The sequence below is a fragment of the Kogia breviceps genome, chromosome 19 (genome assembly GCF_026419965.1).
Source record: "Kogia breviceps isolate mKogBre1 chromosome 19, mKogBre1 haplotype 1, whole genome shotgun sequence".
NCBI lineage: Eukaryota > Metazoa > Chordata > Mammalia > Artiodactyla > Physeteridae > Kogia > Kogia breviceps.
The window spans coordinates 47,659,650-47,678,043 of NC_081328.1; the positions used below are offsets into that span (position 1 = coordinate 47,659,650).

The 18,394-nt window shown below is 53.1% G+C and overlaps 1 protein-coding gene across 2 annotated transcripts in view; it reads right to left on the reverse strand.

Annotated features, from left to right (window-relative positions):
* Positions 1–283: 283 nt before the first annotated feature.
* The window catches only part of CCDC40 (coiled-coil domain 40 molecular ruler complex subunit), a 45,036-nt gene continuing 26,925 nt past the window's right edge, over positions 284–18,394 (reverse strand). For both annotated transcript variants that reach the window (XM_059046611.2, XM_067021042.1), the window contains 10 exons: positions 18,023–18,266; positions 17,760–17,942; positions 10,623–10,868; positions 9,450–9,663; positions 8,870–9,039; positions 8,669–8,760; positions 7,118–7,238; positions 3,828–4,016; positions 2,153–2,311; positions 284–1,102 (listed from right to left, as the gene is read on the reverse strand). In XM_059046611.2, the coding sequence (XP_058902594.1) occupies positions 857–1,102; positions 2,153–2,311; positions 3,828–4,016; positions 7,118–7,238; positions 8,669–8,760; positions 8,870–9,039; positions 9,450–9,663; positions 10,623–10,868; positions 17,760–17,942; positions 18,023–18,266 (1,864 nt within the window). In that variant the 3' untranslated portion in view covers positions 284–856. The remainder of the gene's footprint in view (positions 1,103–2,152; positions 2,312–3,827; positions 4,017–7,117; positions 7,239–8,668; positions 8,761–8,869; positions 9,040–9,449; positions 9,664–10,622; positions 10,869–17,759; positions 17,943–18,022; positions 18,267–18,394) is intronic.

Below are 18,394 nucleotides of genomic sequence, written 5' to 3' on the forward strand. Positions count from 1 at the left end.
AGGCGAGCAAGCTTAAAAACAAAAAAAAGAGGGGCAAGCTTGTACAGCAAGAAACTAACACAACATCGTAAGGCAATTATACTCCAATAAAAATTAATTAAAAAGAAAAAAAAAGGAGAAAGCTTTCCAAAATGACATACAAAAGCCGGATCATGTGACCTTGTCAGGTGGAACCAGGCACAGAAAGCCCGGCGCAGCGGCGTCAGAGCAGGATTGAGGGTTTCCTCGCTTCTTTGTGGGTTTTGCATTTCTGAAATGTTTTAGAATAAATACAATTTTCTCTCATATTCATAAAAAAAGTTTTATTTTTCTGCCGAAAGTTTAAAATTACTTTGTAGAACATTTTCCCTTTAAACTGCAGAGAAGGCATAGGTAGCAGGGGCTCAGGAATCAGAGCGTGGGGGGAGGAGCCCTGGCTGGAGGAGAGGGCAGGACAAGTGGGCAGACAAGGAGGTCTGTGTTCATGCACCTGTGTCGTCTTATCTCAGGCATTAGGCTTCCAGACGCAGCCAGGGTCCCCCCCGGACTTGCTCCTGTGAGCTGGGAATCTGGATTTAACCCAAGCGGGGAGTGGGGGCAGGAGCAGAGACCTGGGTTTCCAATTTTACTTGGAGGAGTAAAGCCCAATGTGGGAATATGGGTTCGTGTTCACTGACACTGCCTTTGCAAGCGGAAGACTCACCGAAATGCAACTGGAAACGCTGGCATTTGACTTGGTTTAAACTTCTGGGTGGCTAAAATAACATTCCTACAATGCTGGCCTGTCTGTTTCTCTTAACGGGTGTCTCTGAGGGTAGAAAGATTTGAAGTCCCTGATGATAAACAAAACTGATCTCCTCCTTGGGGTGGGTGCTGTCTAGGGCCCGGATGACTCCAGCCTGTTGCTGATGGACTGGCTGACCTTGAGCAGGGCCTCCTGGAACTGGGGGTACTCGTCCTTCACGTGGTGGAGGATGGTGCTGATGCTGGCCAGGCGGTCGTCCAGCCGCTTGAGCTCTGCCAGCAGTGATTGCTTATTGCGGAGCAGGAAGATATACCGCCCGTCCTTCACGGCCTGCAGGTGCTTGAGGCGTGACTGCAGGGCCACGAGCGTGGAAAAGTTCTTGGGTGGGACAAGAGACCCCGTTTCAGGCTATGCACGTTAAAAAGAGGACACCCCCTGGGCTGGCACGAACTCCAACTCAAGGACATGCCGGAGGAGAACTTTGCAGGAACGACCAGCTGAGGGTGCTGAGTCTCCAGATCCAGGCAAAGAGGCTGACATGCATGGGGTGGAGCCTGGACCCTCCCTCACCCGCCATCCAACCTGCCAGGTGCCAGGCCCGGCGCCCACCACTCCCGTGTCAGCTGGTCAGGCCCCAGACCCTGCAGCCCTGCTTGACCCCTCTCTTCTGCTCACACCACCACATCCAATCCAGCAGGAAATCCCACTGGGGTGACTTTGAAATTATACGCATAATCTGACGGCTTCGCACTAGCCCCAGGCTACCCCTGTTCCGTGTATCCCCATCCTCCTTGAGTACCATGATGGCCTCAGACAGGTTCCCGTGTCCACTCTTGGCCCTCCCATCCCACACTCAACATCAGAGCCGAGAGAACCCGATAACCCCAAGTCACCACCCCGCCCCCCTCCGCGAGGGAGAAGCCTGTGGTCATGGTGGGCACCCCCAAGCTGCGCGAGCCCAGGGGCCCTTGGGCAGTCCCCAGCCCCTGCTGTGCCTGGCCGCCCCTCTACCTGGCAGTGCTCACTCCCTTGCTCCCTGCAAGTCTTGACTCCAGCGTTGCTTCCCCTGTGTGGCCGTCTCAGACCTCCCTACTTACAAGTGCAGCCCCCATCCACCCGACGCTCCTTCTCTGCTCCCTGTTTCTCCGGAGTATCTATATCACCATCAGATATATGGTATCTTTTTTCTTATTAGTTTTGTTTATCACCTGCCCTCCCGCCCTCAGAAGGAGGGCAGGGATTCTCACCTTTTCTATTCTAGTCTGTTGCCCTGGCACCCAGGACAGTGCCGGCCCATGGAGACGTCATGGGAAACATGAGGTGGACGACAGCAGTAGGCAGTGCTGTGATCAACCTGGGCTTAGCTGGGCCGGAACGGGCCTTGCTGCTGGGTTCCTGTGGCCCTGGTGGCCCCGGGGACTTGCCTACCTGTCGTTTGAGGGCTGCCAGCCGGTACAGGTCAGCTTCGAGCTCGTCAGCCTTGGCCTGCATCCTTGACAGCTGCTCCTGTTTCTCCAGGAGGGAGTCGCTCACGGACTTTTGAGTTTCTTCCAGTTCTAGGATGGTTTGGGTGCACTCCTCGGTGGCCTGGGAGGTTAGACAGGAGCATCCTGGGACGCTGCCCACCGCTTATTCAGCCGACAGAGCAGAGTCAGGCTGGGAGGACCCCAGGACCCTCTATGCACACGATCCAGGAGGATTCCCAAAGAGGGGGTGCAGGAGAGTATTGGGGGTGGGGTGACCAGCAAGGGAGCCCTAGCTGGACCCTCTGTGGGGTGGGGCGGAGAGGAGTCCGTCACCAAGCTGGGCAGAGGAGGCCCCTGGGGAGCCACGAGGGGTCGAGAGGGATGGACGCCAGGGGTGGCCAACGTGGCAGAGAAATGCGCAAACCAGAACCGGAAAAGGCCCCTCTGCGCCTCCAGTAACGTCCAAATGAGCAGTTGGGTCAAGTCTGTCATTTTCAGCTACCTTCCCTCATACAGGACTCCCCCTACAGGGGCTATTCCAACATTCTCCATCCAGTCCTCTGGGTGATGCCACGAGGTGAGGACCCATTTCACAGGTCAGTAAACAGAGGTACAGAGAGGTCAGACAACGTGCCTGAGCCATGAGTGGAAGAGCAGGGCTGGGACCCACGGGGGGGATCCGAGGCTGCTTTCTGTCTCATGTAACCCTCGCCTCTCAGGGACGGGTCACTGCTCCTATCTCCACTGGCAGATAAGGAAACTTAGGCGTGGAAGGTTTCTACACGCACTGAGGCCACACAGCTGGTCAGCAGGGGCTGAGGGAGGTCTGAGCCCACAGCCCAGACTGGTGATCGCAAAACGAGGGGGCACTGGGGCCATACAGCTGGTCCCCTCTCAGGGCAAGGCACACACCACACGCTCAGTCGATGTGGCCTGGTGGGCAGGGACATGGGCTCGAGTGGGTGCCCTCCACGTTCCCACTGGCCCATCCCCAGCACCCACTTGGGGTCAGTGACACAGGGACTCGTGCCCTTCACCAGCACTCCATACTTCCCTGAAGCCATTTCTGTTAGGCAGAAAGGGGCAGAAATAGGGCCACCTCCAGTCCTAAGCTGCACCCTCCCTATATAGATCTTCTGTTAAACCCAGAACAAACTCCCAAAGAAAGCCCCTATTAGAGCAGGACGCTAGGGGCACTCGGGAAGCACCTACTGATCGGGCACCCACTGTATCTCGACCCAGAACCAGCACGTGGGGTGTGAGGCTCAGGCTTTTGTCCCCAGCACAGAAGAAAGCAGCTTGTCTGATTCTGCACCCGAGCTCCTCCCATCCCCCACAGCCTCCACTGTCACTTCTCTGTCTCCTAAAACAGCCCTGACACAGCAGCTGTGACCATAGCTCTGGGAATGAGGGGTAGAAGAAGAGGCGGTGAGGCAGGTTGGGCAGGGAGGGACCCGCCAAGAAGCAGGCAGGAAGGACAGAGTGAAATCGCAGCCCAAGCTGGGGAAAGTACATCAGAAATACGGCCCTGGCCGGTGATGTCTGCACGCCTGCCAGCGGGACTGGTGACACGGGCTGACCACCTGTGGACAGGTGGCCTGCAGCAAGGTCCCTTCCCAGTCTCTCGGCTCCCCTACCTTGTGAATGTCCCTGATCTTCCGTCTCAGTTCGGTCTGCACGTGGTGGAATTCTGTGCGGGTGAGCAGCTTCTTGTCCATCTTGCGCTGCCCCTCGGCCCGAGTGGAGATGGTCTCTCTGCGGGCGACAGCCAGCTCCATGTCCCGGATCATCTTCTCCTGCTGCTTCAGCAGTTGGCCATGCTTGACCTGGGTGCACAGAGCAGAGGGACCTCCCACCACATCCAACAGAACCATCAGGGAACCCGCAAGGGTGATGTCCCCAGAGGAGAAAGGAACTCCCTTTCTGCGGTTGCTCAGAGTGATTTAAGGTCCATGTAAGGAACACCAGGCAAACAGGGCAACACTGAGAAACCGTCAGAGACTGGGGCAGGTGGGGCGACATGAGGACAACGTGTGGCCCGGGGTTGGGTCCTGGAGCAGAAGAAGGACATTAGCCAAAAAAAAAAAAAAAAAACGGTGAGCCCTGGTGAGAATTTGTAGTTTGGTTAACTGTATTGCACCAAGGTTAATTTCCTCATTAGGAAAAACGCACAGTGGTTTTGTGAGATGGTGGTGTGTAGGGCCTGGGGCTAGGGGCTGGGTCGTGGTGGGGGCTGGGCTGCGAAGGGCGCCAGGGAACTTTCTGCAGGGGTGGACGTGCTCTACGTCTCCATGGGGTGGTGGCGGCATACGTGTGCACTGGACATTTAAAATGAGTTAATGTTACTGCATGTAAATTATTCCTCAATAAAGTTGATTCAAAATAACAAAAGGACAGACAGGCAGCAATCCCCAAGTTCAGTTAGGAGTGGTGGTGGGAGGCCTAACCCACGAGGTTTAAAACAGAGCAAGAGTGACAGTGACCAGATGCTCTGCGCTGGCGCGGGCCCATCACAACTGCCACAGCAGAGCAGAGATGCAGGACAAGGATGGCATCCTCATCTCCATCCATGCGATCAACGTGGCCATTCAAATCAGTGAGAGAAGCACAGATCATCTGATACATGCTGCTGGCATAACTCACTCCCCAGCAGAGAGAAAACAGAGATGGACCCCTATTCACAACATACCCCCAAGCAAATTCCAGGTGGATTCAAGATCTAATATGTGCAAACAATTGAAAAAACTCAGGAATCTGTTTGTGTAACCTCGAGCTGGGGAACCTTCTTAACAGTACAGGAGACCCAGGAGCCAAAAAGGAAAAGACTGATACACAACTAAACACTGAACACATTCTGAGCGGAAAAGGACCATAAAAAAAAATGTGTAAAGGCAAGCAGTAGACCAGAGGTAACGTTTAGAATAGGTATTAAAGACAGGGGTTATTAACCCCAATATACAAGGAGGTTCTAAAAATTGCTGAGAAATAAGAAACAGGAAAATCAGGCAAAGATATAAACAGGCAACCTCCCAAGGAGGAAACGCCAAAACACACACACACACATATACACACAGGCACACGTGTGTGCTCAATCCCCCACGTGTAAACCAGCAACGCAAAATCCACAGAAACCCCTTTTCATGTAGTGGGTTGTCAAATATAGACCGATAAACAAATGAGTGAGTTTAGCAAAATCACAGGAACAGAGTCAATGTACAAAAGTCCACTGTATTTCTGTACCTTAACAATGAGAAACTGGAATTGGAAAATTTTAGAAAGTACCATTTACAATAGCACCAGAAAACACAAAACACTTAGGTATAAATCTAACCAAACATATGCAAGACCCGAATGCTGAAGACAAAAACACTAACAAGGGAAATCAAACAAGACCAAGTAAATGGGGAGACAGATACACCTGCTCAGGAATGGAAAACTCAGCAATGCTAAGGTGTCAGTTCTCTCTAAATTGATCTGTAGCCTCAAATCCCAATCGTGATCCCCGCAGGAACTTTTGTAGAAATTGACAGGCTGATTTTCAATGTTTTTGGAAAGGAAAGATATTGAGCAGACAAGACAATTTTGTAAAAAAGAACAATGCTGGAGGAATCACATTGGACAGAGCCACAGAACTCAAGACCGTGTGGATTTGGGCTCTTGGATCAGCGGACACAGCACAGGGCCCAGAAACAGGCCCATGAAAACAAATATGGTCACTGATTTCCACAAGGATATCATTGTAACAATTGTTTATAGTGTCAAAACAACAAACCGGAAACAATCTGAATCTTCACATCAACCTAGGAATGTTTCATTAAATTATGTTATATCCATAGTATATTCTGCAACTGTTAAAGAAAGATAACGTCTGGATAATTTTTTTAAAAATAAGTTGCTGAATGATATGTACTATTTTTGTTACGGAAAACAAAACAAAACAAAACCACAAGTAGGAGGGAAGGGGGCGGTAGCCCCGTCCGTCCATGTATGTGTGTGTGTCTGCATGTGCCTGTGTGGGTGTAAGCACCTTGGTAGAGGGTGTGACCTGCTGCAACTTCTGCGGTTTGAAAAGTCAGTTAAATGGAGTGGTTTTTTAAAAACTTATCAGCAGTAAATCAGAATTCCTCTGGACTCAATAGCTAGCGGGGTTATTATTAACCACGTAATTGTAAAAGTGATGTCACATTGGTTTTTTTTTTTTTTTTTTTTTTTTCGATACGCGGGCCTCTCACTGTTGTGGCCTCTCCCGTTGCGGAGCACAGGCTCCGGACGCGCAGGCTCAGCAGCCATGGCTCACGGGCCCAGCCACTCCGCGGCATGTGGGATCTTCCCGGACCGGGGCACGAACCCGTGTCCCCTGCATCAGCAGGCGGACTCCCAACCACTGTGCCACCAGGGAAGCCCCACATTGGTTTTTATTACCTGCTCTCATTTGTATCCTTAAGGCCCTGAACCTTTGGCTCAGTGACAGCCTGTGATTTAATTACCAGCCTTTTCTCAAGGGAATGAAATCCAGCTAAAGACGACAGTAGAGTGAAAACATGGCCCGGAAGGAAAAGGTGGGTGTGTTCCTTGAACCCTGTTACTGAGTGAGAGTCTTTCTGGTCCAATGGTGGGATACAGCTCACAAGTGGGTCATGAGATTGGTGGTGGTGGTGGGGTCACAGCCAGCGTTTAAAAATACTGGAGTGCATTGCTTGCACAGAGTGAGGGTAAAATAGTAGTTCATGAATACTGTGCAGACAGCTGTGTTTCCTGTAACCATTTCGGTGCAGTAAGAACAAGAATTGGACAGGCCCTGATACAGGAGGTCGGCAAGGGGAACAGCAAATTTCCTTGTGCTTGGGCTGCAGGCTGCTGTGCCGGAGTGGTTTCCTCCCAGGACCCCGAGCTCCCAGGCTCCCCACACCTCCCTCCAGCCACCCACCTTCATCCTGTGGATCTCGGCCTTCATGGTCCGGATCTCTGTCTGGCCCGTCTCGGAATCCACTGAGGCGCGCATCTCTTTTGCCAGTTGGATTTTTTTGTCCCAAAGCATGATCTGGTGTCTTTAAGGGAAGGAGAGGCAGTGTAGGAGCTGGAGAACGGAGGGGTTTTCTTTCTGATGCTTCGGTGAGCGCTGTGTGCTGTGCTTGGGGTGGGCTCCGAGCACAAGGAGCAGTGTTTGTAATGGGCTACGGGAGACGCTCGCCTTCCCGTCCATGAGGGGCGCCCTCGCCTAGCAGGTGGCCTGGTTAATTTGCAGGCACCCAGGCAAGGGTTTAAATAGAAACAAATGTTACCATTCTGGGACCAGAAGGTGAACTCAACCCCAGTGCCTACCACCCTCACTGGGGGGCTGGGGCGGGGGGGGCGGGGGCAGAGAAGAAAACAGATATGTAACTTTAGGAGAAACTGAGAAAAGCAAATATAAGTGATAGAAGTTGAAATAAGAAGAAGTCAAAAGCCTAGATAGACCAAGGGCCTGAAAGCTATTAAAATGTTAGCAAAGACACATGCCCCCCACCCCCTGTGGTCTGAATGTTTGTGTCCCCCCCGCCCCCCGTCAAATCCACATGTTGGAATCCTTATGCCACGTCTTGGGATGGTGATGAGGTCATGAGGGTGGAACCCCCATGAATGGGATTAGTGCCGTCATAAAAGAGACCCCACAGATCTCCCCCTCTCCTGCCACCCTGTGAGGACGCAGCAAGGAGTCTGCAACCCAGAAGCGAGCCCTCACCCGACCATATTTAGGCACCCTGATCTCGGACTTCCAGCCTCCAGAACTGTGAACAATAAATTCCTGTTTATTGTTTATAAGCCCCCAGCCTGTGGTGTTCCCGTTGTAGCAGCCTGGAGGGACTAAGATCCTCTGCAAGCTCCAGGTGTTATGTGTAGATTCTGTCAAACCACAGGGAGGGGATGATCCCTTTGCCACTCAGCCCCTTGGGGATCACATGGCACCAATCAGGGTGCATGCATACAGCACCCGCTCAAGAGCCCTTGCAACTGGAGATACAGATCTACGTGCGCCAACGGGAAAGGACATCCACAGAAAAATATAAGGCTATTTCAAAGGGGGACATAGAGACCAATCTCATTCTTGTTTAAAAAAAAAAAAATGAAAGAAATACACAGAGAAAATGGTAAAGGAAGAGGGTTGGATTAAGTGTGATTCTCCTTTCTACTCTGCACACGCTGTTACGGTTTAAAATGCTTACCGTTGGGTCTGGATTACTCTTACAATCAGGCACCAGAAAGATCATACAGTTTACAAAAAGTCTGTCCCAAAGGAAGCCACTCTATTTCCAGCCACCACGATCATGGGTTTGGCGGGAGGGCTGCCCCGAGCGCAGGAGACAAGAACCCCACTCTTCCCCGGGATCCCCCTCGGGTTCCAGGGCCGCCCCCACCTCCCGGGCCGGTTTACATGGACGGTGGCCTCCCACGGCTCCACGGGGCAGCGACCCTGGGACGGGACGCGCCCGGCACTCACTCCGCCTCCACCAGGCTGTTGAGCATGGCCGCCTTCTCCTCCCTGAGCTCGTTCAGCTTCTCCTGCATTTCGATGGTCTCTCGCTCCGAGGCCTGCATGGGGAGCGCGCGGCTGAGGGTGGGGCTGAGGGCGGCGCACGCCTGTTTCCCCGCCCCGCCCCGTGCCTGCCCACCGCGGGCGGGAGCTCAAGGTGGAGCCCACCTTGAGCGCGCGCACGAACTCGCCCTCGGTGGCCAGGTTGCCCTGCTGCAGCTCCTCGGAGCTGCACCGCTTCTGGGTCATCAGCACGTTGAGCTTCGTCAGGTCGTTGTCCAGGTCCCTCATGTGCCGCTCGATCTGCTTCTGCTCTTTCTTCTCCTGGTCGATCTTGTCTGCGGGGAGGGCGGCCTGGAGTCAGGGGTGGCCCCTGGGGGTAGTGATCCGGGTCTGTGCCCAGAGCGCCCTCCGGCCCCGCCGACCTTCGGGCACCCCCGCCCAGCCAGAGGAGGCCGAAGGGGACAGGGTTGGCGCTCGGACACCAAGCCCCTAGGAAAGACCAGCCAAGCTCAGGGGCAGGGCCGGAAAGCAACGGCCCTGACCACCAACAGGGGGGTTTGGGTGGCCCAAGAGCAGGACAAGCAGGAGGCAGGACCTCCGGGAAGAAACGGGCATGATGTGTTCAGGCCGAGTGGGCCCTGGACACCAGGCAGCACTTCCTGTGGGGCTGCAGGGCTGCGCTGACCAGGTGGGACCGGGACACCACAGCAGGTGCTGTGGAGGGGGGCTGGGCAGGGGAGCTCACTTTCTATCCGTAGTTTCTTCTGCTCCAGGATGTGGATCTCCTTCTTGGCCACGTCCAGGGAGGCCAGCTGCTCCTCGCGCCCCTGAGTGACCGTCACCATCTCCTGCTGCAGCCGCAGCCAGGTCATCTGGGCCTGTGTCACGCCGGCGTTGTGCTCCTCGATCAGCTTGGTCAGCCTCTTGATCTCCAGCTCCAGGGGCCCCACTTCTTCCCCCTGAAAGTGATGTTCACCAGAAAAAGCAGAACGAGCCTCTAAATCCTGGTGGGCTGCCGAGGGTGGGGACCCCTGAGATCACACGTCTATACGGCGAGGGACCAGGGACCCTGTCACTGGGTCCCCTCCCCTGAGGGCCCAGGCCATATGGCCTGACCTGTTGTGAGAGATATGGGTCTGGGGTCTGTGACCCCTTCCACTCCCTCCACTGGCCGGGCCCCACCATGCCCCAGTCTTGGGGCAGGGGCAGCAGGGCCTCTGTCACCCAAAGGGGCTTTGCAAATTGTCTTTTAACAGCACACTGTCATGGGTTAGGGTCTTTACTCCCTTGGGATCCACTCAGGTTGCAGCTTTGAGACGGCACTCTGGTGTCAAGGTCTACCTAAGAGTGCGCCCCCTGCTGCCCATCCTGCTCTGGGACTTGAAGCTGTTGGTGGGTTCCTCGGGTCAGCGATACCTGGATAACCTGTAGGACTTCAAGCCCCAAACTCATCAGACCACTTCACTTAGAGCTGCAGTCAGTGGCTGAGATCCCGCCCGCTGCCTGTCTTCGCATAGCCCATGGACCGCACAAAAAAACAGAAGAGAATTTTGTGCCAGGCGGAAGTTATATGGAATTCAAACTTCAGGGGCCCTCAGTAAGGTTTTACTGCACACGGCCACACCCGTCTGTTTACGTACTGCATGTGGCTCCTCCTCATAGCCGCTGGGGTGAGGGGTTGCAACAGAGACCATCTGGCCTGTAACACCTGAAATATTGACTATCTGGCCCAACAGAGAAGGTCCGCAGACAGCCCCTGAGTCAGAGCATCCGCCCAGACACATGCACTTCACCCGTGAGATCGGCGGGACAGGAACGCGTGTGTCCTACGTGAATTCGTTTCTGAACATAAGAAGTTCCTGAAATGGCCAGGCATAGATATCAACCCGAGTGGCCTCTCCCGGCCCTGGGGTCTTACCCCGAGTTCAGAAATCATCTGCTCCAGCTGCTTTTTCAAAAAGTTGATGAGGCCTTGCTTTCTCTCAATCAGGATTGTGCGCCTGGAGATTTCGTTTTCACTGTTTGTGATGAAGTCGTTGACTTTTTTCACTTCCTTGTCCAGCTCGGCCAGTGTCTTCTGATGCATGTCCAGCCTGCAGCTGGTGTTTGTGATGTCCAGGGTGGTCTGAGCAATGTCCCCGTCAATTTTGGAATGATGTGTCACCTGAATTAGCAGAAGGAAACATGTCTGAACTTTTTTCCTCTTTCTGAGAGGCTCCAAATGAGCTGGTTGGCTTCTTGTTTCCTTGATCCTCTGGGTATTCATCTGGAGAAATTCCAAAACATAATCAGGAGAGGAGGATATTGGCTTTCTCTCCACCTCATGACCTGTCAAAGGACCTACCTGTTGGAACCCTAATGATTTTCTCACAAAAAAAGAAAGCTAACATTATTGTCTCTTCTTATCAAACAAACAGTAACGTGCACTGAAATGGGGAAATGTGAAAATACAGATGATCACCCATAAATCTGCCACACAGTTAGCCAGCGTCACTATTTAGAATCTATCCTGCCTTCCCGACTTTGTATATAAACCCCTTTCCCCCCCCACCAAAAGAAAAACAGGATCACACTCTACATATAGGTTTGTAAGCCACTTTGCAATTTGGCAAATTTCATGTCATGTCATTTTTAATGGCTGTGTAATACTCGGTCATATTTGTAACAGAGATTAGGAAGCAAGTCACAGCTGTCCCTGGGAATGTCATCTGTTCCACAATGATCACGGGGCACTGCTCTTGACAGCTCATGTGTTTTGGTGAGGAAAACCGAGATGCTTGCCTTCTTTGAGCTTGTCAATCTGTTTTCAACATTCTGACTCTAAATAATGCTGTGACAAACACCAACTTCTAATTTCTATTTGATGGGACAAACGTCCTTACATTTCACTGGAAAAGCTGGACACAGTCCTTGAGAGAAAAGATTGTACTGTGGGGTGTCATCTGCCACTTGGCCAGAGGCTTGTGACCCTGGGGCTCTCGCCAACCTTGGTTCTGGGGGTGGGAGCTTCAGCCCAGGGCAGAACTGCCCAGGGCTCCGTGGGGCTGCCACTGTCCTGAAGGCTGGGCCAGCCCACCCTGCCTCCTCTGTTGGCTTCCGAAGACAGATTTGCTCCACTCTTTCCTACGATGGAGGGTTGATCATAGGATACTTGTGAGAATCAGGGAGGGAGGCAGCTCGGGCTCACTTTGGGGTCTGGGCCCTTTTCCCCGAGCTGTGGCTCTGCCTTGACCTTGCTAGCCAGCCCCTCGCTGTTGGTTGCCCACTAGTTCCTGCCCACGAAAATCCTCAGCTCTCTACCAGCCTGTGGCTCCTATCAACTCCTGGTCTCCCAGGGTCATCTCTGCCCCTCCCCACATGACCCCAGCTGGCTCTGTCACACATGCACTCTCTGACCAGCCATCGTGCATGGCTTTCCAGGACATTCCTGGGTTTAAAGCCAGACCTTGCCAGCATCTCAAGTCACCCAGCTCCTTGTGGTCACACCCTGGCCCCTCTGAGCTCTGGCTATCCACCCATCCCTTTCTTTGCCAAGACCATCCAAGGTCACTGGGTCTTCACAGGGGCCCTGCCTTCCTCTCTACCCAAGTGCTAGCCACCCTGGAAGGGCTTCAGCTCCTAAGTCCCCTTTCAACCACCAACCAGGCCAAACAGAGCACCCCAACCTCCCCTCAGTCCCCTCGGGCTGTTTGTCCCCTTTGTTGAGACCACCCTGGCCTCCTCCTGGGACATCACTACTGCTCCTGAACTGTGTAGGCCCCACAGTTCACCTGTGCCTGCCCTCCCTCTGGACCCAGCTGTGGATGATTCTGTCCCTCCACAATCTCTGCTCCTTGTCCCAGATATGCCGACCCTGTCTGCCACCAGCCCACGGGGTGTAATGAGCAGTTTGGGAAAAGTGCCCCCAGAGCTGGACTTACATCTGTTGGCTATCGTTGCAACAAATGCTGGCCCAGGACTCTTTACTGCCCTGCTGTGGACATGAGTGGTAGTACACCTGCTGCCCACCAACTGTTGGAACAAATGCCGGACTAGGACTCTTTACTGCCCTCCTGTGGACACGCACGGTAGTACACCTGCTGACCACCAATTGTTGCAACAGATGCTGGACCAGGACTTTACTGCCCTCCTGTGGACACACGTGGTACTACACCTGCTGACCACCAATTGTTGCAACAGATGCTGGACCAGGACTTTACTGCCCTCCTGTGGACATCGGTGGTAGTACACATGCCACCCACCAAGTGTTCCAACGAACACTGGCCGAGGACTCTCTACTGCTCTCCTGTGGACATGGGTGGTAGTACACCTGCTGCCCACCAATTGTGTCAACAAATGCTGGACCTGGACTCCTTATTGCCCTCCTGTGGACATGGATGGTAGGACATGTGCCACCCACCAACTGCAAGAAACGCTGATCCAGGACTCTTTACTGCCCTCCTGTGGACACGCACGGTAGTACACCTGCTGACCACCAATTGTTGCAACAGATGCTGGACCAGGACTTTACTGCCCTCCTGTGGACACGGGTGGTAGTACACCTGCTGCCCACCAATTGTGGCAACAAATGCTGGACCTGGACTCCTTATTGCCCTCCTGTGGACATGGATGGTAGGACATGTGCCACCCACCAACTGCAAGAAACGCTGATCCAGGACTCTTTACTGCCCTCCTGTGGACACGCATGGTAGTACACCTGCTGACCACCAATTGTTGCAACAGATGCTGGACCAGGACTTTACTGCCCTCCTGTGGACACGCGTGGTACTACACCTGCAGACCACCAATTGTTGCAACAGATGCTGGACCAGGACTTTACTGCCCTCCTGTGGACACACGTGGTACTACACCTGCTGACCACCAATTGTTGCAACAGATGCTGGACCAGGACTTTACTGCCCTCCTGTGGACATCGGTGGTAGTACACATGCCACCCACCAAGTGTTCCAACGAACACTGGCCCAGGACTCTCTACTGCTCTCCTGTGGACATGGGTGGTAGTACACCTGCTGCCCACCAATTGTGTCAACAAATGCTGGACCTGGACTCCTTATTGCCCTCCTGTGGACATGGATGGTAGGACATGTGCCACCCACCAACTGCAAGAAACGCTGATCCAGGACTCTTTACTGCCCTCCTGTGGACACGCATGGTAGTACACCTGCTGACCACCAATTGTTGCAACAGATGCTGGACCAGGACTTTACTGCCCTCCTGTGGACACGGGTGGTAGTACACCTGCTGCCCACCAATTGTGGCAACAAATGCTGGACCTGGACTCCTTATTGCCCTCCTGTGGACATGGATGGTAGGACATGTGCCACCCACCAACTGCAAGAAACGCTGATCCAGGACTCTTTACTGCCCTCCTGTGGACACGCATGGTAGTACACCTGCTGACCACCAATTGTTGCAACAGATGCTGGACCAGGACTTTACTGCCCTCCTGTGGACACGCGTGGTACTACACCTGCAGACCACCAATTGTTGCAACAGATGCTGGACCAGGACTTTACTGCCCTCCTGTGGACACGCGTGGTACTACACCTGCTGACCACCAATTGTTGCAACAGATGCTGGACCAGGACTTTACTGCCCTCCTGTGGACATCGGTGGTAGTACACATGCCACCCACCAAGTGTTCCAACGAACACTGGCCCAGGACTCTCTACTGCTCTCCTGTGGACACGGGTGGTAGTACACCTGCTGCCCACCAATTGTGGCAACAAATGCTGGACCTGGACTCCTTATTGCCCTCCTGTGGGCATGGATGGTAGGACATGTGCCACCCACCAACTGCAAGAAACGCTGATCCAGGACTCTTTACTGCCCTCCTGTGGACACGCACGGTAGTACACTTGCTGACCACCAATTGTTGCAACAGATGCTGGACCAGGACTTTACTGCCCTCCTGTGGACACGTGTGGTAGTACACCTGCAGACCACCAATTGTTGCAACAGATGCTGGACCAGGACTTTACTGCCCTCCTGTGGACACGCGTGGTACTACACCTGCTGACCACCAATTGTTGCAACAGATGCTGGACCAGGACTTTACTGCCCTCCTGTGGACATCGGTGGTAGTACACATGCCACCCACCAAGTGTTCCAACGAACACTGGCCCAGGACTCTCTACTGCTCTCCTGTGGACACGGGTGGTAGTACACCTGCTGCCCACCAATTGTGGCAACAAATGCTGGACCTGGACTCCTTATTGCCCTCCTGTGGACATGGATGGTAGGACATGTGCCACCCACCAACTGCAAGAAACGCTGATCCAGGACTCTTTACTGCCCTCCTGTGGACACGCACGGTAGTACACCTGCTGACCACCAATTGTTGCAACAGATGCTGGACCAGGACTTTACTGCCCTCCTGTGGACACGTGTGGTAGTACACCTGCAGACCACCAATTGTTGCAACAGATGCTGGACCAGGACTTTACTGCCCTCCTGTGGACACGCGTGGTACTACACCTGCTGACCACCAATTGTTGCAACAGATGCTGGACCAGGACTTTACTGCCCTCCTGTGGACATCGGTGGTAGTACACATGCCACCCACCAAGTGTTCCAACGAACACTGGCCCAGGACTCTCTACTGCTCTCCTGTGGACACGGGTGGTAGTACACCTGCTGCCCACCAATTGTGGCAACAAATGCTGGACCTGGACTCCTTATTGCCCTCCTGTGGACATGGATGGTAGGACATGTGCCACCCACCAACTGCAAGAAACGCTGATCCAGGACTCTTTACTGCCCTCCTGTGGACACGCACGGTAGTACACCTGCTGACCACCAATTGTTGCAACAGATGCTGGACCAGGACTTTACTGCCCTCCTGTGGACACGTGTGGTAGTACACCTGCAGACCACCAATTGTTGCAACAGATGCTGGACCAGGACTTTACTGCCCTCCTGTGGACACGCGTGGTACTACACCTGCTGACCACCAATTGTTGCAACAGATGCTGGACCAGGACTTTACTGCCCTCCTGTGGACATCGGTGGTAGTACACATGCCACCCACCAAGTGTTCCAACGAACACTGGCCCAGGACTCTCTACTGCTCTCCTGTGGACACGGGTGGTAGTACACCTGCTGCCCACCAATTGTGGCAACAAATGCTGGACCTGGACTCCTTATTGCCCTCCTGTGGACATGGATGGTAGGACATGTGCCACCCACCAACTGCAAGAAACGCTGATCCAGGACTCTTTACTGCCCTCCTGTGGACACGCACGGTAGTACACCTGCTGACCACCAATTGTTGCAACAGACGCTGGACCAGGACTTTACTGCCCTCCTGTGGACATGCGTGGTACTACACCTGCTGACCACCAATTCTTGCAACAGATGCTGGACCAGGACTTTACTGCCCTCCTGTGGACATCGGTGGTAGTACACATGCCACCCACCAAGTGTTCCAACGAACACTGGCCCAGGACTCTCTACTGCTCTCCTGTGGACTCGGGTGGTAGTACACCTGCTGCCCACCAATTGTGTCAACAAATGCTGGACCTGGACTCCTTATTGCCCTCCTGTGGACATGAGTGGTATTACATGTGCTGCCTACGTGGGTGGCTGGGGAAGAGGGACACGGGGGGCCAGGGGACCAGCCTCTGTGGTGCTGTAGCAGGGCCGGGCAGGTTTACTTCACACCCACCACACTCCATAGCTTCTCCAGTACACACTGCACCCCCCATTTTTGCTCCCAGCAGGTAGTCTTGCCCCCACTTCCCAGAATAAGAACTGGAAGTACTCCACCAGTGTCAGCTAGGGCATCTCAAGGAGATCCAGGCATGGGTGGTCTTGGTTCCAGCCCTGTCTCCCCGGTTCCTTGGCACACAAGGCCAGGAACGAGCTGGTCTTCTCCCAGGTGGCTGGGAAGGGTGAGGTGCTTCAGGCTGCTAGCCAGATAGACAGCAGCCCCGAGGCAGGGGGTCACATCACAGGAAGAGCCAAAGAAGAATCTATTTAAGTAACAAATTGCTTTTCTAAGGACACAGGGACCCCCCACTCAGAGAAAAGCAAGACCCCTGGGGGAGCAATAGAGAGCTCATGACGGGTAGGGGTAAGATCCCCAGGCCAGGTGGGACAATCACATTCACTCAGGACCTCCAGGCACACCCTGGGGAGGCAGAGGCTTGGGAAACTCCACAATCCATTTAAAATTCTCCTACCAATTTGACCAGGGTTTCTGCTGCAGCAGTTTATCCTCAGACATGTGGATAAAGATGTGTGAGCAAGCATGCTCAGTGCTGAGTTATTTATAAAGTTTAAAACCTAGAAACAACCTGAAGTGTCTAACGAGAGAACTGTTGAACAAAAAACATACATTTGTAGGATGAAATGTGATGCATAAGCCAACATGTATTTTTTCTAAGACTATTTAATGGAAAATGTTATGTTGAATGCGGCCAGTAATGTAAAATAAAACACTACATACATAGTGAAAAATTCATTGACAACTACACTTGTTTGTGCACTTCTCTCTGTGTTGTATTTCATTAAAATTAATGTAAATGGATTAGAATGGATTAAAAACTGGTATATGGTAAGAGTCCTATGTCCTCTAGGGTTGTGTGTGCATAGGTGTCTTCATATGTGTGTTCATGTATGTGAACATGTTGCACAAATGTGTGCATGTTTGCGTGTGTGTGAACGAGTGTGCGTGTGTTTGCTCACATGTGCACGTGGGGATGTGTATGTGCACGTGTGTTTCTGTGTGTCTTTGTGTGTATGAGTATGACCGGTGTGTTTAGAAAAATTTCCAGAAGGAAATACACCACAATTTCAGAAGAGATTATCTCTGGATGGTGGGACTGCAGCTGTCTTATTTTCCTCTTATGCCTTTTTGTACTTCTAGGTTTTCTCCAATAAAAATGCATTTCTTTTCAACTAGAAAAAAATGAAAGGTGAATGAACATGCTGAGTGCCCCTTGCTCCCGTCCATTCCGCCGCATATGGTCTGTTCCCCGCGAGGGGCGCCCCAATGCCTGCTCTCCCTGGGGGCACCTGCCTTTTGAGGCCCGGATGTGTGCAGGTGGCATACCAGGTTGGTCTTTTCCTTCTGGAGCTTCAGGATGAGCTGGTGGAAGTACTTGGTCATCTTGTTGGAGGTCATGTGCTCGTGCAGCTTCTCCACGATGGAGGCATCCATCTTCCTCCTCAGCTCCAGCTCATGCTGGATGGTCTGGTGGAGAGTCTGCAATTGGCCTATGGTTGCCGTGTATTCCTGGAAAGGAAAAGCCAAAGTGTGGGTGCTGTGAAGGAGGTTGGGGAGGCTTGCCCTGCAGGTGGGAGACATGACCGTACCATGTGGGCCTTGCCCAGTGCATCCTCCGTGTCCAGCAGGGTGAGCCTGTAGGTGTTGAACTCATTCTGCAGGGCCTCCTCCTTGGCCAGGCACTGTGAAGTCAGTTTCTGCATCAGGCTGGTTTCCGTCTCTGCCCGGTTCAGGATACTGGCCAGCTTCTCGTTCTTTTCTTCCTCCTTCATGATGGATTTCTTATAGGCTTCAAGCTCACCATCCATGGACTTGACTTGATGCTGGCAATCGCTGCCAAAATTGAAAGAGCAAAGCTAGGACATCGGAACACCAATGTGTATGCTGGTATCCTGCTCGGAGGAAGCTCACAGAATGGAGAGAAAGAAATTAGGAAACCAACTCTTTTAATAGTAGTCGAA